The following is a 25,381-nucleotide window of genomic DNA, read 5'->3' as shown; positions in this document are numbered from 1 at the left end:
ATCTTCATTGTATTAGAAACACATGAATTATGAGAAATGAGCACAACATAATTTTACATAGATTTCTGCTATAAAGTCATATTTGATTGCATATCATGGCTGATTTACATACATACATACATGAATGCATGCATATATATCATCATCCTTTTAACATCCTTTTTCCATGGTGGCATGGGTTGGATGTTTTCTACAGCTGGATGCCCTTCCTAATGCCAACCACTCCGAGAGTGTAGTGGGTGCTTTTTATTTTGCAGTCAGGTAGCACTGGCATTGGCCATGACTATGACATCACTTGACTCAACAGGTCTTCTCAAGCATAGCATATTGCCTGATGATTCAAAGGTACTTTTAAACAGGCAGGTTATGCGACACTGGCATCAGCTATGGCTACGATCTCACTTGGCTTGCTAGGTTTTCTCAAGCACAGCTTATCTCCAAAGGTCACAGTTGCTTGTCATTGCCTCTGTGAGGCCCAACATTTGAAGGGTGTGCTTCACCACCTCATCCCATGTCTACCTCTTCCACAGGTTCCCTCAACTGTTAGGGTGTGACACTTCTTTACACAGCTGTCCTCATCCATATGCAACACATGACCATACCAGCAAAGTTGTCTCTCTTGCACACCACATCTGATGCTTCTTATGTCCAACTTTTCTCTCAGGGCGCTTACACTCTATCATATATGCACACTGATATAATACATTCAGCGGAGCATACTAGCTTAATTTCTTTCAAGCTTCTGTATGTACTCAGCAGTTACGACCATGTTTCACTGTCATGTAGTACAGTATATATATATATATATATATATATATATATATATAAGGGAGGCACAGTAAAGTGTGACATGCAACCAAGGCTGAACTTAGTAGTGGGCTCCATAATCCACTCTGATATCCAGTATGATATGACACAGGACACTAAATTGGGGATAAGCTGGAGTGTGGAGTATGAGCCAAATAACAAAAAAGTAAGTAGAAAACAGATACGACATTCAAAGCATTATAGGACATATGAGGTCTGATCAAAAAGTATCAAGACTGTTGTTATGGTAACAGAGCCAAAGTACACAGACTGAAGCTCCTTAACACAGCTTGAACTTGAACTCTGTTGTGTATGCATACTAAGTTATAATGTTCTTTCTCACTCCCATTGTTTATAGCAGTGCTTGGAAGTTAAGTGTGTAGAGTGTGGTCATTTCAAAAAAAAAGATCAGGTTTCAGTTGTGCAGGATTGTCTTGTGGAAGATGACAACCTTTTGAAAACAGTCATAACAGGTGATAAATCATGGGTCTATGGTCATGATCCTGAAATCAAGGCTCAGTCTTTGAAGTGGAAGACCCCCAACAAGATTTCAAGATGTCAAGGAAATCCAAGACAATGTGATAAAGCAGCTGCTCCCTATCCCCCAAAAGGGATGCTTCTATCAATAGAAACAACACTGGATTAAAGTGTGTGGCTCCAGAAGGGGACTACTTCGAAGAAGATTATCTACCAAATTGATATATGTTATGGTTTACATTTTATAACACCAGTCCTGTTACTTTTTGATCAGACTTTGTAAACATGTTTCAGCAAAATGTCAAAATAATTATTCAGTGGTAGAAACACACACATATATATTTCAAAATTAAATAGACACCTCTTGTTATACTGTTTTACTTGTGAAGCATGCCCAACAGATTAAAATCAGTAAAAACTGCATAAAAACTACTAAATACTAGATTAAGTATTTAAATGCATCAAGTGACAATTTGTTTCTAGAAGTAGGTATTTAAAAAATGATGGTGTCTCTTTATTTCTGAGATGTGTGTGTGTGTGTGTATACATACATAGATATGAAATACACATAATATGCAAATATATAATATGCGAGCATCATATAACAAAATATATAAAAATATATTTATATAAAAATTTGGCAAGTACCTCAATTCATCAAGGACACGTATCAATAAGGAAAAGGCATTACGTGCCAACCGTTTTTTGCTTGTATCAGAAACATGTTGAAATTTGTGGAAACGGTAGAGTAATTTTTCAATCAAATCTTTAGGAGTAATAAATGTTCTATATGTAGTCAAAAATGCTTCTTGATACATAAAATCTGTAAAACAAAAAAAAAAGGATTAAAATGTAAATTTGAAACTAATGTATGAAATAAACAAAAACAAAACAAAAAAAACTTAACAAACGAAAAGAAGGATATAATTTATTCCTAATATTTTGGTAATTTCAAGTTGATAGCTGAAGTTAGAAAGGGTTTCAAAAGACTAATTCTCCCACAAGTTGCTAATTACAGTCGTTTATTTTAGTTAACTTTGCATACTTAAGTTTACGAAAGAAATTATAATTAAGTGCTCATTCACTAGTAAAATACACCAAGATTACTTCAATAATCTAAGAATATATTTATTTTTATTTTATCAAACCAACCATACGTAATATATTATCTCATAAACAACAAAATTTGCAATTTTTTTTTTTTCTCTTTCTGAACTGATCGCATCAATATGCTAACTTTAGTTAATTATTTATATCACAAATTCAGTGTTGGCAACAGATGCATTTGGTAAAAAATATTAAATAACTCAATGTATATTTGGCTTTAATGTCAATGAATTTTAATCAAGAAAATTCATAAGCTCATTGAACTTGCTGACACCACAATGGACCAGTCACAACTACTGTACTATCAAACTACAATATTTAGAACATCTTACTATATAACAATAACATTTAGTAGAGCACCGTACAATAAATCATAACAGCAAAATATCTCTAAAAAGTAAAATAAATAAATAAATAAATAAATAAATCCATTTCTATATAATGAATTATAAAATAAATGTTTGCATGAATAAATCTTAAGTTCATAAGCTTTTCTTCTGAAATTAAATCTTTTAAAGAAAAGGAAAATTAAAATATAAAAAAATACATTCTTTAAAAAACATGAAAAGTATTTAAGTGCATATTAGACACATTGTCTTATAAACTATTCTCCTAACTATATAAACACAGATACACAGATACACACACATATATATCTGTAAATGTAATACGTGACAATTATTCGGTAGCCATGATAAAACTCCGAGCTTCGGATGCTGAAATGGAAATCCACGCCGCCTACCGAATAATTGTCACATATTACATTTAAAAATAAATTCTCTATTTACATAATATCGAGGTCTCTTTCATTCTTTTGTTGTCTTACCATTTTTATCAATATATATATATCATCATCGTCGTTTAGCGTCCGTTTTCCATGCTAGCATGGGTTGGACGGTTCTACTGGGGTCTGTGAAGCCAGAAGGCTTCATCAGGCCCAGTCAAATCTGGCAGTGTTTCTACGGCTGGATGCCCTTCCTAACGCCAACCACTCCGTGAGTGTAGTGGGTGCTTTTTACGTATATATATATACACACACACACAATACACATACATAGGCTTATTAAACTTTTACAAGGGAAAGGTTGATAGTGAGTTCAAAGTTTAGGCTTGGTCAGAGAAAAACAATAAAATATTACTTTTAATGGTTGTAGAATAAGTATCCTGAAGATAAAAATCAAGTTTTCTTAAAATGTACATGCACACTAACATATGTACATACATATAGACATAAAAACAATATTACATAGAAAAAAATATTTAAATCCTTATTCAGTTTACTAATGTAGATCTTATGAATATATTTATATCTATTAAAACATGTCAGAATATATATTTTTCAACTTTTATAGACTGCTTTAATATATCTGTTAACCTATTCAATTACTCTTTCTACACATATTTTTCATACACAAATGGTTTTTACAAATTTCTGGTTTAAATGTTCTGTTTAAATTTGAATTCATTAGTAAGTGTAAATTCATAAGTCTATTCCTGATTTATTGACATATCTAAGATAAATACTTTGCAAGCTGATTCAGATGAACAGAGTCATATTTTGAATGCTGCAAAGACAAAAACTGGAACATTGAGTGTTTGAATAAGTGAATTAATTATATAAAAGAAGAGAGAGTTATAAGTGAGGAATATAAATTACAGTAGGGGGAAAAGTAAGATACCTGTGATTATTATTCAGATCTCCAATAATGCAGTAACAAGCATATTGATTAGAATGTTGGGTCTCAATACTTTAAACTGTTTTTCATTCAAATTTTTGAAGGTTTTTAAAAATTTTTATATAACTCTCAAATAAGAAAATAAGTTCTTATGTTATATTTCTTTAATTCATAATTTCTCTTTCTCACACTACTTTAAGTTTACATGAATATTCACTGTTCTGAGATTATATCAATTTGCAATTTAGTTAACATCAAGTTGAGATTCAAAATACTTTACATTTAGATTAATATTTATTTTAATTTTATGAAACATTTGCATTTGAGTTTACAAAAGCAAAATAAAAACAATCAAAAATAAAAAAATAAAAATACACCAACACCAAAACAAACAACACAAAAAAGGAGAAAAAAAGTGAAGATAAACTTTCTAAGCTGCAATGTCAACAGAATTATTTTTAACTGACACCAACCTTAGTCAATAAATAGATAATAATTGAAGAACTTTTTATATACATATAAAACACACAAGAAAGTAAAATTAATACTACAACCATTTGGCTAATACCAGCAGTCTCCAGGAAGAGTAACACAATATATAGACAGGAAAGCAAAGGCACCAGCATTGAAGAGAAAAATATTAATTTTGAATAATTTACAATGATAAAATAAAACAAGACAATGATTAGACGAAGAAAAAAACCTTTCTAATGTAAAAAAAAAAAAAGAGAGAGAGAAATAGAGTGGGCAGTAACAAATGAAAGCCACAAATAAATAGGCCCCCAAGGTGAGTGTTATTTTGTAAGTAGATGATTTCAGCTCTTATTATTTGGCAATTTAGAATGCAATTAGAATAATAAGTTGTATACATTTAAAGGTAGCACTCTGAAATGATTTTTTGAAGAGAAATTAAAAAGTAAGGTTGGTGATGTATTTTATAAGATTGTTAATAAAAATCTAATGGTTCTGCTGTTTGAAATTTAGATTTAAGTTCCTAGTTAGTCACTGAATACAACAGTATACCAAGGCTACTTCTACAAATTGTTTAAGAAACAGATTAGATAAATTTTGTTTGAGGTAAGAATCAATATTTTTAGGATGTTAATTTGTCAAAAATAATCATTATCAACATTATTCTGTTTATATTAAATTTCAAAAGCTAAAAGGAGTGAATAAGAGACTTCTTATCATCACAAGTTTTTTGGTAGCTTTAAAATAAAAAAAAAAATTTTAAAAAAAGCTCTTGAACTAAGCAGTGAAGAAGCTATCATCAAGGACATGACCACTGTGGCCTAGGGTTATAAACCACTAAGAAATATTGCCAAATAAGCTATATATATATACATATATACGTACTTATATACACCCACTTATACACACACATATATATATATACATACACACACACACACACACACACACACATATATATATATATACATACACACACATATCTATATATATATATATCATTGGCAATAAATTTCTATAAAATGGAATGTGTTCATTTTTGTGAAATCTACAAGTGAATTAGCAAACATTCAAGTTACTGCTACAGTGCCAAATAATGAAGGGTGAAGTGAGACAAAAACATGGTCAAACATGCAAAACACAACAAATACAAATGGATGAAGGTGATTCCATTACAAGCAAATACCTTTATGGTTAAAAAAAAAAGTTATTCAAACAAAACTAAGAGAAGCATTCACTGATGTGTTAAGTGTATTAAGGCATGTTAAATTGATAAAAGCAGAAATAAGGGTGGATGGGAAAATAACATTTAACAAAAGTGCTCAAGAACATTAAGTTAGTAGTAAAATTAAAAATAAAACGGATAAAGAATAAATTAGAAAACAAAAAATAAAAAACTAATTTTATATTCATGCATCTAGAACCTAGTTAAAAAGGGCTGAATTCCATATGGACTATACAAAGCCTATGTGTAGACTACAATCTTAAGAGAATAGTGAGTTAATAAAATTAACTATAGTCATATTTGCTTGCTGGAGTTATTTTACATTAGAAAAAAAACTTTGTAATCTAGAAACAAAATTAACATGGGAAAAACAATAACTAAGAACCTATATATATATATAGTTTGTAACACTACCAACTTTCAAAATAACATTTTAGCCAATTATAAAGAATAAGTTTCAGTTTCAGAATTCACTTAAGAATAACATTCTGTTTTTAATTTTGGAGAAAGCAAAGATGATATTCAGAGTAACTGAAATCGAATGAAAACTCATGAATAAAAATCAAATGCTATTTTCTCATAACATAGAGCATATATTTGTAGCCATCTCTAAATGGCTTGTATGTGAGCTTCAATATGTTAAGTAGTACAACTTCAAACTTGTCACTCAATTATTTAGGGGAGGCAATTTTACTAATATAGTTTTAAATAATTGACTCAAAGCTCTTTAAATTTACAACTTGCAGAAAACAAGGATCAAGAGAAAGAAAGAAAAATAATAAAAAGAAAAAGTTATATGATGAAATTTTACCTATTACATTTAATGAAATAGCTAATTTAACATGAAGTAAATTTAAAGTCTAAATAAGATTTATTTTGTAAAAGTTTAAAAAATATTTTTTTACTTTTAGATGCCTTAATTAAATTTTAGAGCCTCTAAGACTGGTTTGGAAGAAACCACAACTCATGAATTGCAGCAATAGAAAGCAACACATCAAGATATTGGTTAATCTTCAAACTAGAGACTTAGTTTGAATACTTACGACAGAGTAGCTTCTGCTAAAGATATGCAAGGACAGGCTAGGTAGTGGTGTCAAACCAGGTGAATGAGTGTTTATTGTTAAGAAAGCTATTGGGTTCTCCCCTTCACCCTGTTGCTACTAATCCACTCAAAACCACCCTTGTTTCTATGATATAAATTTTGTTTTAAAGTGGTCTAAATTCAAACCTCCTATCAAAATTTCATGTTAATTTATATTCCAAACACCAGTTTAATAAAGACAAAGTTATTTTAATAAATTCTGCATTACTTCAAAATTAGATTAAACAATGGTAGTGTATTTAAACAGAAATATGTTAACAAAATGGGTTAATAATGTATTAGCAGAGATGTACAAGACAAGATTGTTGCTCTTTGAATGTGATACAAAACAGAGCAAATAATTTTATTACAAAAACCTAAACATCTAAAATTATAACTATTTCATGGAAATCATTGAAGTTCAATAAAACATTATCAGGGAATGAAGTTCACTAATTGTCCAGTCATTCCATTATTATATAAGAATGAAAATGGTATTAATTATGTGTGTCTACATTTTTCCAAAGAAAGTGTTTTTCTGTAGATATAGAAAATGTTAATGCATAAATATTTACTATTCTATCCTAATTTACCCACCGCTAAAGGGAAAAGGAATATTGTTTCAACAACACTGGTTGGCTTTAATAGATATTACTGAAGCCAGAATTTTAGATAATGCACTAAATTGATATGTTTTAATTTATAAAAGCTAAGAAAATTTTTTTCTTCAGAGTTTTATAAAAGGAGAACTCTGAACTTTACATTCAAAACTGCTTAGTCCTTATTTCATTCTTTTACATGCTACACCATTTAACTATTCAGGAGATATCTTCTATAATATTACTAAATGTGGTAATCACAAAGTACTTTTAGATACTACTAAGGTTTTATAAGTTATCGTATATAAATTCTTCCAAGATGCTTTTTAGTTCCTAATAAATTTGATTTTAGAGAAAATAATAGAGTACATATTGGCCATGTGATTACTAAAAGCATTATTTAGAATTATTAAACACTTGCAATAATAAAAATTGGTTTAGCAGCAAAGTGAAATTTAGCAGGGTTAAAATAAAAAGTTAAATAAACAAGCATTAGTATTATAAAGATATGGTTATAAGCAGAAAGGCAATAACATGTAACTTAAAGTTAAATAAAAAAGAACAAAATAAATGATGAGTGTGAGAAACAGTAAAAAAAAAAAGAGTTAGTTATGCATGTGTTGATATATATATATATATATATATATATATACATACACACACCTATATTGCAAACAATGATAAAAATGCAGATGAAGGCTTCTCTTATTTTGTTGACTAGGGCTAGGGTTAGTCTGTAGTCATATATTGATAGAGTAGGCAAAACCTTACCTTCTTCATTAACCAAGTCTTCTTGTGAGCCTTAAGTATGAAGAAATGATGATGGAGCTTTAACTTAATTTTTTTAAAGCATAGAATGAAATGGTTCAAAATAGTAATTTAAAATGAAATAAACAGTTGGAAATAAGTTTTGAATTTAATCCAGAACATTGATTCTTATATATTAAAAAAAAAGGTTTACTAATTTCATGCACACTTCAGCTTTTGTTTTATTAAAGTAAAAAAAAAATCCTTTCCTGTGGTTCCTTATTGGTATATAATATTTTATCTTCCTTAAAATAGAGGGAAAAAAAATTAGAAAAAGGTTTTCTGCTTATAAACTGCTTCGAATCTTTCTGAAGCTACAAAGCGTTTTTGTCTTTGAAACTGATTTTACAGCTGAAAAATCAGTGCTATACATCTTACAAATAGAGCCTGAATTGCAGGTATGATTAGAGACTACTTAGTTAACATGAATAGAGTTTTAACAAGAGAATCAGAAGACGCTTTATTTACATTCGACAGATATTTGCCCTCATCTTGTTTGTTGTTATCCGTCGAATATAAATAATGTACACAATTCCTCATCTCTTAAATATAGAACTGGATCAGAAGAAGCTTATTTTGGACTCTGTATAACAAGTATTTAGTTACATTAACTTTATTGAGTTTGTTAGTTACTTGTAACAAGTAGCAGGTTATTAAAATTCATTAATTATTCTACATTTTACTAATATGAGTAGATTTTTTGTAACAATATCTATATTTACTAAACAGTCAAAATTGAAATTAAAATCTAGTAATAGTTCTCATTAAAGTGAATACACTTGCATGAAATAAATTTGAAATACTCACTATGGATTAGACCCTCCAAGTTCCAGTCCAATCCAAAATGAGTATATATTACGTAATTCCATTGAATATGTACATACAATAACATGAGTGCATGAATAGTGTAACTGGTACTATTAAATTACCATGCAATTTTGTAACATGAATTATTCAATTATATGTAATGAGTATAAAATGTAAATAGTAGTGGTATGCACCTCTTTCAGCAAGTTAATTTTCACAATTAAAAATAAAATCAAGACAAGGAAAATAAACTTGTAAATAATGCAAGCATGAAATAATAATATTACCTGATATTGCTTCATGCATAGACATATCATTAGTAATGGTTGGGAGGGAAATATTATTAAAATACAACTTCTAAAATAACATAAAGACATCAGATATTACTTTGAAAATGATATGAAATGTGAATGTGCTGAAAACATGGAATTTACCAATTTGTTTTCTTTTTTTTTTTAAAGTCAGGAAAACTGAGGAATTCAATCAAAATCATCATAAAAAGATCCAAATTGAATCAATTAAATTTCAATTAATTATTATTGATTGTATTTGGCTAAATAAGGGTAAAGAGTAAGACCCCCTTTGGTTTTGAATAATCATGGGATTGGACATAAGAAGGTCCCCTCTGAGGCACAAGTCCAGGCAAGGTTGTTTATGGAAGACCAGCAGTCACCCATGCATACCAGCCTCCCCACTCCACAAAACTGATGTTACCCAAGGGAAAGGCAAAGGTCGATACAGCTTAGCACCAATGATGTTGCAACACATGTCTACAGATGAGTGAACAGGAGCAACATGAAATAAAGTGTCTTGCTCAAGAACACAACACACAGCCCGGTTCAGGAATCAAACTCATAACCTCATGATTGTGAGCCTGACACACTAACCACTGAGCCATGTACCTTGGCTAAGTATGAATCAGATTAAGGTACTTCTGAATTGATGTCCCTACATGTCAATATAGATATATAGAAATATACCTCAGTATGTTATCGAGCACATTAAATAAGTTTAAATAAGATTAAATAAGTTTATTGACATCTATGTTGCTTCAAACTATAAAGTATACCACTGCATAGTCTCCTAGGCATGGTTTATCTGGGACAATAGATATGAAGATCACATCTAGTTGTATGTGCCATACAAATATTCAAGCAGGGCTAATTTGGAGTGAAGCAACAACAGTTAACCTGAATAAATATATCTAAGAGTTATTTTATCTTACTTGTTTCAGTTATTGACATGCTGAGATACCACTTTGAAGGGCTTTAGTCAAACAAATCAACCCCAGTATTTATTTTTAAGCCTCATATTTATTCTTTCAGCTTCTTTTTGATGAACTGTTAAGTTACAAGGGCATAAAGAAAGCAACACTAATTGTCAATGGTAGTGAGATACACATCAAATGGGCTTCTTTCAGTTTCCATCTACCAAATCCACTCACAAGGCTTTGGTCATCCTGAAGCTATATTAAAAGACAGTTGCCCAAGGTGCCATGCAGTGGGAATGAACCCGGAACCATGTGGTTGGGCAACAAACTTCTTACCACACAGTCATGCCTGTGGCTGATTTCTTTCTCAAGACTAGGCTAAATATTTAAATGTTATCTCAGAAAGAACAGTATACATACAAACGCACACATAATAGGGATCTTCTAGTTTCCAGTGACCAAGGCCTTGAGAGCTTTGGTTGGCCTGTACTATAGTAGAATATACATGCTACACATTGGGTCTGAACTCAAACCATGTAGTTGGGATACAAACTTCTTTACCACACAGTTATGTTTGTCTATATATATATACATATATATATATAGTTTATTGTCCTGTTAAAGTTAAAAAAAAACTACTCCATCCAGTGTGAGATAAATATAATTTAATATACATAGTGTAAAGATATGAGCTACTAATCCATGAAACACTATTAGTGGCTTGTATTTTTCAACTGTGTACATTAAACAATACACACACACATTCAATATATATACATACACATAAAATTTTACTGATTCCAGTCTTGGACATTGACCATACCTGTGCCTATAAAAATTTTTTTAGAAACAAAAGTGATGAAAATTAAATAAAAGTTATGAGTAAGAAAATTTTAATGAAAAATAAAGATGTGTATGTATATTATATTGCTGTATTTACTTTATCAAAGTATTTCACTGCGACTAGATTGTAGATGTCCAATGAAAGTGTTTGATGCAAATGAATATTGTATTTTTATGAAATAATAATAAAAATGAATACAGTAGTATATATGTGTTAAAAGTTATAATGATTAACACAATGAAATTGCTTATATATATATATCATCACCGTTTAACGTCTATATATATATATATATATATATATATATATATATACATATATGTAAAACAAGGAGATTTAAAATTGATCAGAAAGCAAAATTGTGTGAAAATGGTGGTAAAACTATATCCACTAAATGGATTTTTGTCAAATGATAACTAAAGAAATGAGCATATTAAATTTGATTATATATTTCATAATAAGAAAGGCTGGATAGAGAAAATTTGTTCTTTTATCTGAAATAAATTACAGTCACATGTAAACAAGTTATAGAATTTTAATAAACTAAATAAAATGTTCAGAAATTTTACTCTACAAAATAAGTTGAGTTTGTGGAAAAGAGAAATTATTCTTTAAGTATTTAAAAAATTTCATTTAGAAGCAATAGAATTAGGCTATTTCATTTCCTTCTTTCTATCCGTGCATCCACCTTTCTACACACATGTATAGGTGAATTCTCAACATTTTGCAGAATGGCCAAGAAAATCTTTTTTAACAGGATGCAATTCTCAGAGTGCCCACAGTAATGATAATAAATGATATAATGGTTAAACAGAAATGAAATCAATTACAAAAACATAATTGAAACTGCCTTGGTAATATATAGAGCAATTGAAATCCATGAAACCAAAATATTTCATCACTGAATAAATTTTCTATGAAAAGTAAAAATGGCTATAATTAAGTAAAATTGTGATAAATATAAAACAATAATAAAATAATCTTCAAGAGTATAAATTTAACCAAAGGTAGATGGTAGGTTTATTGGAATGAAGAATAGAGAAAAATAATCCATGTCTCAAGTAATACGACTAATATTTTTGAATGTGTAAGTTCATAATAATAGATGAAATTAGGAAGTAAAAAGTTTAAAGTGACTTACCACTTTTGCTTGCAACTGTAGCATGCACAAGAAGAGCATCGACTGATCCACCTCTTATTTCTGGTCCCACTTCTGTCTAAAAGATAGAAACATGACAAATACGGAAAATTAGATGAGTCAGTAGTTATTGAGAAATATAAGAATGCCTGAAATCAAGTAATAAATAAGAGTTAAATACCTATCTATTAAATAGTGTCAATCTATATAGGAATGAAGAAACATTTTGAATTTGATATTTTCTCTTTGAGTATCTGTGTAGATACAAAAGAAAGGAAAGATACTAGATATCTAATGTGTGTATGATTTGAATGCAACTGAGGCACAGTTGCTATTCATCATCATCATCATCGTTTAACATTCGTTTTCTATGCTAGCATGGGTTGATGTTGGTATTGACGCACTTGACTCAATAGGTCTCTTCAAGCACAGCAGGTCACTCTATGATCCAAGGGCAGCATGGCAGGCCATCCTGCAAGCCATGAACTCACTTCATTTGTTGGGTCTTCGAAGTCACAGCATATCTCCAGAGGTCTTGGTCTTTCATCATAGCCTCTGTGAGGCCCAATGTACAAAGGTCATGCTTGACCACCTCATCCCATGTCTTGGGTCTACCTCTGCTCCGGATTCCTTTCCACAGTGTTAAAGTTGGACTATTTGTAACATAGCAAGTCTCTACAAATCTCATTTTGTTTGTGAGCATACTATTTCCTCTGACAGGCACATTGTACTGTTTACACAACACTTACCATTTAGTAGCATATATAAATTTCAATGTATGTGTCCCAGACATGAACACTAACTGATGCTTTTAACATCCTGCAATTTTCTCAGTTTTCCAGTGCTCTATTTTTCATCAGATGGATCAGAGAAATAAGAGCAAGAAACTTACGAATTCAAATTATTTTTTTTTTCCATTTATCATCCATTACAATTTAGATATCTATGTCTATATAGGCTATAGATATCTAAATTGGAGAAGAAGGATGATTAGGAGAAATTTCATTTTAAAGAGTGGTGAGTGTATCAAGTTCTTATTCTAGTGTAGAAATAGAGAATGCAATACTTACTTGTCTTTTTCTGATCAATTGATCAGAAACATCCACATCATCTAATGGTTTCAATTCTATAAAGTCTGAGTCAGCATCTTTAAGGATTTCCGATTTTGGAGATACGGATTTATCATTTTTTTTCGTCTGTTCACTAACTTCAGCAGGGGCTGATGACCGCTTCAGTTCCCTATAAGACAATTGATTTCTATGAAGGCTTGAATAACAAAAGTAATCTTCATATATAAAAGTGAAGGTGTGTATTGCTGAATATTCTAAGTTGTAAAATCAGTTTTTCACTTGGATAACTGAAATTTTGCAATGGGGTAACTTCCTTCTAATTTTTAATAGTCAAGCATATGCCAAAATTCTATGTTGGGCAAAGCAAAATTTGACACTGACAAAAGTATATGTACACTGAATGTATAATAATTAATTAGTACATTATTTTAGGCAAGTACCTCTTTGTCCACTGGTTACGAAATATATGTACATACACATAGGTTTTCTGAGATGAAAAGTTAAATAAATAAAAAAAGAGTTTGACTCTAAAACCCCATTGTATGACTATAGCATTAACATAGTTATACTAATGAATCAGTGTATATTGTATTTTACTTACATTTCAGGAGTTGTAGGTGGAACAACTGGCGGTTCTATCATACTAGCAGATTTTTCTCGAACTACTTCTGCAGGACCTTCAATTGAGGCATCTGATTGGCTGGATATTGTAGATGCTTGGCTCTGTCTGTTAGAAGACTAATTACAAAAATGGTTTGTTAAAATAATTGAATGAATCAAGTAAATGAGCTGAGAGAAAAATAGGCAAAAATGGCATCAGATGTAGAATGCTTGATAGTTGAAGACATTGGTATTGATGCTAAATGGGTACAGAGCTAGAAAAATTCCAAGTAGAAGGAAACTGTGGAAGAGGAAGATCAAGGAAGACATGCATGGACAGAAATGGTGAAATTTAATCTCAGAATGTCAACCCTCATAGAGAAGATGATAAATGAACACAATAAATGGTAAAATGCTGTGTTGGAAAGTATAATCAGGACTCAAAAAGTATATTTAGGGCTCAATTTTAGCAGGCCCTTTCTTGAAAATATTTTATAAATGATGCTTTTGCTTGACATTCATAGTCTTCTTCATCAGCAAATTAATTTAAAATTTGATTGATATATTTAGATCATTATGAGAATTCACCAGCTGGTATTAACACACACACACATACAAAAAGTTTTGTTACTATACTTCTAAGTAAGATGTGCCCCTATATGCTTTTGATTAAATTCACAAATAATCATAATTTTGACTGGTTTCATAAAGCTATAACTTATTTTATTTAGTTATATCTTAGTATTTTGTATACAATTTAAAATGCTCTTATGTAAGTCTATTAAATAATTTTTGCCTCATAACTTCTCTAAAAATTTGAAATATAAGGTTATTTAAATTTTGTTAAAAATATCACTGTATAAAATGAGTTATTAGCCAATAATATATAATATTATGCAGCTTGTGCCAAAGACTATTCAACTGCTCCTGTGTTAGTGCTACAAGAAAATGCACCAACATACTCAGTAAAGAGGTTGGCAATAGGAAGAGCATCCAACTGTAGAAGCCAAGTCAAATGACATGTATTAGCACCAATCTATGAAAACAGTGACTTCCAACAAAAAAAAAAAAAGACCATCGTGAGTTGGAGTAAGTCCAACACATGCCAGCATGGAAGGCAATGATAACTGGTATTATTTTATATGAAAAACATTGTTTTCTTAGAAAATACTAATAAATCAAGGAAACATGCTTGTAACAGAGATGTTTGCAGTTCATTTTAAACAGCAATGCAGCACCTGAATCACTTTCTGCCAATAATCCAGACTCTAATCTTGTGTTTATAAGACTCAGGTTGCCTTATATTCTAATCTCTATATAAAAATTCATATACATCTTTTATCATTCCAGCTGGTTATATATTTTTACAAACTTAATTTGGTTATTTTAGAATAATGTCATTCATACATTCAACACACATTCTGACACATAATTAATACTACTGCTTCATGAATAGTCTATGAAATTTCTAAGTATTAATCATTTTGCTATTTTCACTTTAACTCTCAATTTTTTATGTTTTTTTTTTTTTAAAGTTCCTTCTTCTGCTCCTGCATTAATAATGATATCCCAGTTAATTCATAAAAAAGTTTCCTGCAGTACTTGGTCCTCAAGACTCATAGATCAAGAAGGCAGCAGTTAATGATGGCAAAATGACATGGAAACATTATTTTATTTGGTGTAGACTGCTATTAATTATATCTATGTTTATGTAATAGTATAAATTTGATCAGATTTATGTCCCTTCTGAGAGTAACCTCTCTTACCATGGATTTAAATATGCATTTTACACTGCTATATACAAACACACACGTGGACTGCAGTTTTGATCTACTATATTTCACTGGTAAGAGAGTGGTCAGCCTGAAGCTATGATAGATGATCCTTACCCAACATGCATTGCAGTAGAATGAAAATCTGGAATCACATGGTTATAAAGAAAACTTTTACCAAACAGTATATATATATAAATTAAACAAAAATAGAATTACAAACAATTTTCTCAGTGGTGTTTTGTGCATGTTAAATATTCAAAATGTCCAGTTATTTTCTGGAATACTTACTCGTCCCAATTTAGCTGGAAGTGCAGGAGGAGTTCCCATATTTTCAGCTGAGCCAATGCCAGACGTATTATCTGAACTTCCACTAGAGATATCAGAGATGACACTGATAGTATTAGATCGAGGATATATTGACCTATGTAACTCTTTCTGGTGATGTTTCCATTCAGCCTCGAAGAAGTTAAGTGATCGGCGAGATATGTGCGCTAATTCTGTAGCATTAGGCTGCACACAGGAGCCAAATGTTTGCATATACGTTTGAACTGGAAAACAGACGTAAAAGGGAATTATATTAATGATGAAATCAAAGATTTGTTATTACTAAGACAAAAATTATTTTATTATCAATTCTATACAAAATGAATACCAAAATAGTGATAAAATGTGTAGGTGAAAAAAATAAAGGGAATGAAAAGAAATTTAATAGGATTCTAAAAACTTTTGGATCCCCCCAACCCTAAAAAATTAATTTTGAATACTGAAATGGGGATGAAATGAAATTTGGACCCTACTCAAGAAAACAGCAAATGAAAACCTATTTGGTGATATTTATTTTAACTTTATATAAAATGTAATCAATCCCAAATAATTTAGCTTTCAAGTAAATTTGTTACCTTATTAGTTAACTGTTAAAAATAATGTTCCGATATAACAATGCATGAGTGTATATAACTGTTTGCTTGTTATTTGATTTATTCATCAGATGTCACCAAATTAGCTCAGTAGACTGTTGAGAGCTTCAGTAGGTTACTAAAACTCTGTGTAGTTAGGAGATTAAACTTGAGTAGATCATGAGGACATAGTTTCTGTATTTTATGCAATTGGTGGTGAAAGTGGTGATACACTGATATGAGTTCACAATAACTAATTCCATTAGTCTATTGTGAGAATAAAACATCATTGCAGTTACATTTTGAAGGTGAAAGTGCAGTGAAAGACAAAAAGTAAATCATTTTTGTCTTTTCAGGCAATAGGTGTAAAGTAATGGTGATTCATAAGAAGGAACAGAAAACATTAATGTGGGTGTGATGTGAAATAGGAATAAGGCAGCAAATTAATAACATAACAAAATAGCAATTTGTCATGTTATTAATTTTGCTTAGCAATATTTTTGGCTATCTATAATCCTTCAGTAAAAGTCAATGAAACTTCAGTTTTTCCAAGATGAAAACTGCTTTACTTATCTGGTAAGGTCATCAGTTTCCCATAACCCAAACTCTTCTTTTTAATTCCATCTCCATATAGTAAAAAAGAAGCCCAATAAATTTTAGTATATAAGATTTGTGTTTTGTTATTTCTTAATATAAAGTATAATTCTTTATCCTACTAAAAAAAAATTTTTTTTTTAATTTGGAGATTCTAAATTTGGAGAAGTATTGTAACATTACAAAAATGTAGAAAAACAATTTGAAACCACATACTATGTTTCTTCTTTGGTGGTAATGGTGGTGGTCCATGCTGATGTAAACTCTCCAAACTTGAATGACTGATACCAGATGAGAATTCTGAACTGGATATGGTTTCTTGTGAACTTTGTGAGAAGAAATAAGAGCTGGATTTATGAGAGTGAAAGTGTGAGAAGGATGGCATGCCACTGGCACCAGCCATAGCACTGTTGAAATGAGAGACCATGCGTGTATTCAGGCTACTGCTACTGCTACAAGAAGTGCTATGACTGCTCATGTGACTGATGGTTTGGCTCATGCCAGTAGTATTAGCACATATCCCCACCAAGCCACTGACCGGTAAGCCCCCAGAACCTTCTCCCAGTGGTACATTGTCGTAATGTGATGGGAAGCGGGGTGATTTTGAACCCTTTGCAGGCACAGGAGGTGGAACATCCTTGATGCTTGTTGTTAGCTGGTTGATCTTTTTGGTCAGCTGGTTAATTTCATCAACAGCAAGAGCATATTCAACACTGCTTTCCATCGTAGCACTCCTGCAATTAAACATTTGATATAAACATATGAAATCTTGATATTTCAGATTAAAATTTTGTAAATAGGAAAGAGAAAAAAAAGGACAAAATATTTTTAAAAATAGAAAAATTAGAAAAATTTACTAAGATTCAAAGAAAGTTTTTAAATTTTTGAAATTATATTTTTATGTATTTACAATTGCAAAGTTAAAAAGAAAAATATCATTAATAAACATAGTTTATTTAATACAATATTGTTTCTTTAATACAGTTGGCAAATGGATTAATTTTATAATACTTTAAATTGAGCTATATTGATTCATAGATGAATGGTGCAAGATTGTTTTCCCTATAGAAGTAAGTTAATGAATTTACATATGGAAATAAAATTATGTAGAAATAAGAATGAAAGCTAACCTTGAATCTGAAGATGCATAAGAAAAACTATTAGTTCTACTACTTCGATTACTACTGCTAAGTAAATCATCCATCGATTGGTTGAGACCAGAACCAATACTGCTGGCGGGAGAGCGACTTAAAGGGGAACAACTGCGTGGCGATTGACTGGATGGAGTTACTAGTCCTGAGCTATTGCTACAACCACCGAGAGAATGGTCTTGAGAAGGACTAGGAAAAAGCATGCTACTAAGTGGGGATTGGCTTGAAGAAGAGTGGCCATTGCTATCTCCTTTGCTGCTTCCCATCATGTTTAAGGTGGTGGCACTTGAGATGCGCTGCTTTTCCGGAAGAGGAGGAGGAGTTTCAAGCTCACTCTCTTCAGTTGAAGATTTGCTCATCATTCTATAAAAGATAAAAATGGAGAAAAAAAAGTTAAACACAATTGACAATATTTGTTACGGATGGTAGAAGCACAACACCTATTTGTTATCAATACAATAAGAAGATTTGATAAAATATTATTACAAGTTTTTTAATCAGTTTGAAATACTAGATACTTTATACAAGAACACTTGAATAATCGAAGCTTTAAAATTATATTTCTTATTAATTCCTAAATAAAAGAATAATTCATTATTTATGAGTCTTTTGATAAAAATGCCAAACATTCTAAAACAGTTTTCAACAGAATAAACAAAAATTGATATTTTAGTACTTAAAAAACTAGTGATATTAAATAATTAAAACTACAAGTATTATGAATAACAAATATATTTTTAAATTAAAAGGAAAACCAAAAAAAAATTTCATCATGCTTTGGCAGAATATATTTATATTGTGAACATCAAAATCATTTACTTTCTCAAAAGTAATTAACATGTTTTATTCTTTATTTTCTCAATTCTATTTTCAACAAATATATATTTTCAAGGTGAATCATGGAAATGATAGAGTGTTATGTTTCTGAAATGCTTTATATCCTTGTATCATTGAAGTCATTTTAGTCACTTAAGAATACATAAAAACTGTTTAATTCACATTATTACTTAATAATCTATTATGAAATATCAAAAGATTTTGTAGCATTTCTGTATTCTTGATCTTGTTATATGTTGATGATTATCACTCCTCACAGTATTTATTGCATACACAAAGAAAAGCTTATTTTAAATATGAATCAATGAATGACTGTGTGCATATGTGTGTGTTTGTGTGTGTGCATGCACAAGCATAATTATTTCGGAGATAACTGTCAACTGAAGTGTTAATGCCAAAAAAATACATGCATAGCTATCAAGTTAAAACTAAAAATCATGGACAAATTTGTGCTTTAAAATATCAATGTGTGTATTTCTGTGTCTATGAGCAAGACTCACATAAACCCTCTTGGAATGGCATAGCTTTTCCTTTTAGTCTCATAAGATAAAGTTCCACTTCTGATTATGTAAAAAGATAAACCTATTTAGAAAAGGCCACATATTCATTTTAAAAAAAATTGCACACTCATTGTTCATTTGTTGATAGGCACAGCAAATTAAAGCACCCAATACATTTGAGAGTTATAAATATTTCATAATCAGAATCTTAAATGTTCACTGGCAATGACTTAAGTTTCATGTTCCAGAGAAGATACTTGATTAAGCTTGGCTTAGCTGTTATCACTACTCATTTCAATAATCAAGTTGTCTTGTCCCATCTATGATGGAACATGAAATTTAGGTTCTCAATAAACATTTAGGATACTGTATATTTTGTGAATCATATATGTAAGAGCATATGGGCATGAAACAAATATAGTGAAATCAAAGCTAAGCTATACACAGAACATCAATTTTCCAGCATCCTTGGTTTCAGACCCATGATGGGTTATCTATTTTGTTAGATTAAAAGAGGCTACATATTAGTAATCTTGAGTAAATTCCCACCTTTATTAATTAAAATCCTGTTATAAAGATGGAAACAGCCTTCCAAACCTTCATCTATAATGAAGGTGCAAATATTTAAAACAAATTCTAATGTCACATGCTAACCTTCTAACCACAGGCCCTTCATCAGACACTCTCTTGAAATGTAACTGTAAAGGGCATATATTTACCTTTCCCTCTTTCATACCCTCACACTGCATTCTCTGCAGTGAAGTTATCAATTTACTTACTCTTCACAATGAGATGGTCCTTAGGGAGCTAGCAAATAGTGTAAGATTTGGTTTTAAACAATTGCACCATCATATCTATAGTTAGTGCTAGTAAGAGTTTTTCTACCTTCATATGCTACCAGTAGATAAACAAATGTTTGTCATGTTGAAAAATGTAATAATGTTCACGAGAAATTTGAGTATCCTCACATAAAAAGAGATTAAAAGAGATGCCACTAGATTTTTGGTTTCTAGAAAACAGATAGAGTACATGTATGACTGGAGTATACAGAAATTGAAATTCTATGTATTGTTAAAGTATACCAACATCTGCCTCCACATACTTTCAACAACCAAAGTAATGTAGAATAAACTGTTCTTTCCAAAAACCTAACGATGCGCTTGGAGTCAACTGAACTTACAACTCCAGTAAATATTTCAATTCTTCATTTGCCTCTATACTTAAATAACAGCCCTTATTTCACTCCCTTTTATTTTGCTTCAAAAAAGCTATAATAAGAAATAAGCAATACATTACACACCAAAGATAATGATTTTTAAAAAATGCTTCTGTTAACAAATATTTAGAATTCTATAGTTATTTGACTTGCTCAGCTGTCTTATATACTGTATTACTAATAGTATATTAAGGTTGGAGGCTTAAACCCTGAAGGATAATATAACAAAAATCACAATCCTACTTACTCTCCTAAGCTATGACCATTTTATCAAATAAATCTCAGTATAAAAATTAACTGCCAAGAATAGTCACGTTAAAAAACAAATATTTACTTTCAGATAGCTAACTCTCCAATCATCTGTTGTAAATATTTTTTTAAAGATGAAATATATAATGGCAGGATATTCATAAAGTTTATGAAAAAATATACACCAGCTGTCTGTATGGGGAGGTGTATATGAGCTTGTATGAAAAAGACAGTTGTGCTACAGTTAGATTTCCTTACCCTTCCTGCTAAAAAAAAAAAAAAATCCAAAAGTTTTGCAAGTTTATATTGATAGGCATGAATCAAATTATAAACTAATAGAAAATATGTCGAAGAATTAATAAGGAGTTTTCAATAGTATTGCATGATAGTTTTAATTTATGCTCAAAATCCCAGCTGCTAAAGAAAATATTACTGTATTTCTACTAAATCATAATAACTATTAGGAATTATTTTATATACTTTACTTTGACAGTATTTGTTGGATAAAGTGTGAATGCAGAGGCACTAATTATTTCAAAGTTATAACATTTCAGTAGATCTTCAATAATATCATCATTTTATGGGTGATTAATAGATCTTTATACACATAACTTTTGTTCTGTATGCTATCTTAATGGAATAATTTTAAGCTCTTGCTACGAATATAACCAAAAAGATTTATGCTAGACAAAAATTTTAATATAATTTTGGATTTCTGCTGAACAAATTCAACAATCTTTGTGCAAGTTAAATTTTAAACAGAGTAAGCTAAATCAATATCAGACTACTGATAAATGTAAGATTTAGAGGATTTAAAGTTGGTGATTCTACTTTTAACAGTCTGATACTTTATTTAGTATAATTACTTATATCCAAATGTTCCCTGGTTTCTCTGGATTGTTTATAGTGGCTTCTTAGTAAGGAGGGAAGCAATGTATTGATAAAAAAAGCTTTTGTAGACTAGCTGCTGCTCACTGGTAAACACTATTTTACTAAACTATCTGAACTTGTGTACTCCTTAAGTTAATTTTCTTTCAAATATTCCAAGCGTATTAAAGGTTAGTTTTGTAAATTTGACAAACCCTTAACTTATGTGAACCAAACTGTAAACTATATTATAGGAATTTTACAGAATAGAGCTTGACATTTTCAATTTAAGATATACATAAACAATGTTAATATAGGATAGAAAAAAAAAAAAAAGGATTTCAACGGAAAAGGGCCAAATAGTAATGTCCTCTTAGAATAACGATTAGCATGTCTAACATTAACCATTTCCAGATTTTTTTCTTTCTATTGATTTATACTGCTTATATATAATTTTCAGCAACTGCAGTAATATAAATAGTTCTGTTCTTTATTGTTAACAATAAACTTTCAAAGAACAATTTAGAGGTGTGACTGTGTGATAAGAAGTTTACTTCTCAGCCACATGGTTCTGGATTCAGTAGTACTATGTGGCATCTTGGGCTGACCAAAGCCTTGTGAGTAGATTCGGTAGACAGAAACTGAAAGAAGCCTGTTGTTTATGTGAGTATGGGTGTGCATGTGTGTGTGTGTATTTCTCTCACCACTGCTTGACAACTGGCATTGGTTTGTTTATGTCCATGTAACTTAGCAATTCAGCAAAAAGTTTGATTGAATATGTACCAGGCTTAAAAAAAAGTACTGGGGTTGATTTGTTCAACTAAACCCTTCGAGGTGGTGCCACAGCATAGCCACAGTCTAATGACAGAAACAAATAAAAGAGAAAAGATAAAAAAGTACTCTATTAGAACAACTACTTTCCTACTGATCTTATCAGGAAGAAAACGAACAATAAACATGGATCTCTATGATGATAATCATTATTTATGAAAATAATAGTCTCTTAAGGTCAGTGGAGTTTCTATGAAATTTTTGAATATTTATATCATCTGGTTATATCTTCCATCAGAAGAACAATTTCAGGCTTGTCATTGCTGTAAATGACAACATTGGCTGAGTATCTCTCTCTATATAAACGGCAGTTTGTCTGTCTGTGTGTCTGTGTGTCTGTCAGGTTGTACCCTCACCCTGACCACGGCTTTCAACCGATTCTGATGAAACTTGACACACACATAGCCCAATGTCATAATTCAAAACTAACGCAGCGAAAATTTTGAAAAGTTCACCCAGTTCTGAAAATAATCGATAAATTCGACATGGGGTCGAGAATCAGAAACACAAATCACAGACTGTCTAGGGGACGCAACTCGACTTTTTTAACTCTCAAAAAAAAATTTACCATAATTTTTTTTTTCCAATTTTTTGCTATTTTTTGGCTATAACTCTCTAAAAATGCTTTATAGTTATTTCCCTTACAAACCTGAGCAACGCCAGGCGATACTGCTAGTTTTACAATAAAAGGGACATAATTAAATAATTAAGTTTACTTCTAGAATGTCACTCAAATTGTGAATTAGAATTTTTCTGAGTATTTGATGGGTCTAGTTAAATCTGAATAAGTAAAAAAATTGGTAAAATAAATACATAAATAAATATTTATTTAAAAGGTGCAGAATATTAACTCCAACAATTAGTGATAATCCAAAGCTACACAACAATTTTTTTGGTTTATTAAATACATTAAGACACTTGTATTAAGATGGAATTCATTGTGGATTAAATTTCAGGGTAGAGTAACTCAAGTCCTTTTATTTCATTCTTGCCTATTCATCTTTTTCTTTTTTTATATATCTTTAATTACACTTTTCTAAGTCCTATATATAATGTTAACGAAGCCCAGTTTTGACTTATAATTAACATATATAGTTTCTATTGTTCTGCCTTGGCAAAGGAAACCAGAAAATATCAGGGGCATATGACTGTGGGTAGCATTTGAAGCATGTAGAAGTAAGAAAAAGACTTAAAATTAATCTGTGATTAATTATGATTTGATTAGCCATAAATCATTAAATAAAATTAACCAGGGTACCGTGTTCTAACCACTCAATTATAGAATATCCCATTCACATGTAAATAATTGTAAAGTCATTTAAAAGATTGTTTCTCGAGAAAGAAATACCATTGCTAGTTATAGAAATGGTAGAAAAACTAAACAGAATTTGGAAGGTATCACATAAATTGAAAGAGAGAATTAAAAGTTGAAAGAAAAAGCACAGTGGCTGATGTGTTCAAATATTAATTACATGGGCATGAAGCCTTGCTACAACATATGTGCTGTGGCTTCAGGCAAGCTTCACTTCCTCTACTTGCTTCACTCTGAACTATTACTTGGTGGTTGGTTAGTAGAAACTAAATGCAGTGATACATACTTCAACAATATGTAAAAATACCTAATTTTATTTTATATATGTGGTTTAACAGTGCTATCAATGATGTCATGTGGAAAGAATTTCCACAGTTTTTCAAATATTCACTTAAAAATGTTGGTAATCACCACCATTCTGGATAGGACTATATGAGATTACACATGTGTTATACATAACACATATATTTAAGATATCACATGATTTGTAACTTATATTTTTTTGAACTTAGAATTTCAGTGACTATTTTATGTTCAAGATATGGATGCATATACATCCACAAAATGCAGGTATGTGTTGCATGTTATATACATAAATGTACATGTATACATATTTGTATCATCTAAGAAACTGTCAAAAGAAAATATGCACTCATATATTTGTCAATAGAGTGGGTATACTGATCAAAGTGTACAGTATTATATATCCATTACAGCCAATTTTACCAGTTTCACACTAGGGGTTCAATGGAGTGTTAAGTAACACTGCACTCTTCAGAGATGGCAGTTATGAAATGAAATATAGCAGTGCAGGGTCACATAATCAGGCTGTCACCTAACACCTCATTGAACTCCTAGTGTGAAACCAACTGGTAAGAAAGATTGGGTGAATGGATATATAATACTGTACATTTAGAATATATATATATATATATTTAAAAAGGAGATGTGGAACACGAGTTGTGATATATAAAAAAAGGAAATGAAGAAAATGCTGACAAAATAATTTAAGTAAGGGAGAGTGTATTTAATTAGGTGAAAGTTCTTTTTACCGGTTGCGCATTTGTTATGCTTATCAAAAGATATTTTTTAAGAGAGATAGAGTTCCTTTCTGATAGATTTTTTTTCTCTTATCTGACTTTATGTTGGGTTTTCTGTCTCTTATGACAGCAAACCCAACAAAGTCTCATAAGAGACAGCAAACCCAACATAAAGTCAGATAAGAGAAAAAAAA

The 25,381-nt window shown here is 30.5% G+C and overlaps 1 protein-coding gene across 5 annotated transcripts in view; it reads right to left on the bottom strand.

Moving 5' to 3' along the window:
• LOC115218494 (rap guanine nucleotide exchange factor 1) overlaps positions 1-25,381 on the bottom strand; it is a 211,035-nt gene that overhangs the window by 14,864 nt on the left and 170,790 nt on the right. For 4 of the 5 annotated variants that reach the window (XM_029788364.2, XM_029788349.2, XM_029788379.2 and 1 more), the window contains 8 exons: positions 18,315-18,698; positions 17,401-17,918; positions 15,983-16,242; positions 13,921-14,057; positions 13,320-13,488; positions 12,253-12,328; positions 8,215-8,244; positions 1,933-2,107 (listed from right to left, as the gene is read on the bottom strand). In XM_029788364.2, coding sequence (XP_029644224.1) covers positions 1,933-2,107; positions 8,215-8,244; positions 12,253-12,328; positions 13,320-13,488; positions 13,921-14,057; positions 15,983-16,242; positions 17,401-17,918; positions 18,315-18,698 — 1,749 coding nt within the window. The remainder of the gene's footprint in view (positions 1-1,932; positions 2,108-8,214; positions 8,245-12,252; positions 12,329-13,319; positions 13,489-13,920; positions 14,058-15,982; positions 16,243-17,400; positions 17,919-18,314; positions 18,699-25,381) is intronic. The other variant, XM_029788356.2, reaches the window with a different exon arrangement.

Source organism: Octopus sinensis, linkage group LG1 (genome assembly GCF_006345805.1).
Source record: "Octopus sinensis linkage group LG1, ASM634580v1, whole genome shotgun sequence".
Taxonomy (NCBI): domain Eukaryota; kingdom Metazoa; phylum Mollusca; class Cephalopoda; order Octopoda; family Octopodidae; genus Octopus; species Octopus sinensis.
The sequence above is the reverse complement of the archived record's forward strand: the minus strand, read 5'-3'. Positions and strand labels throughout refer to the sequence as shown.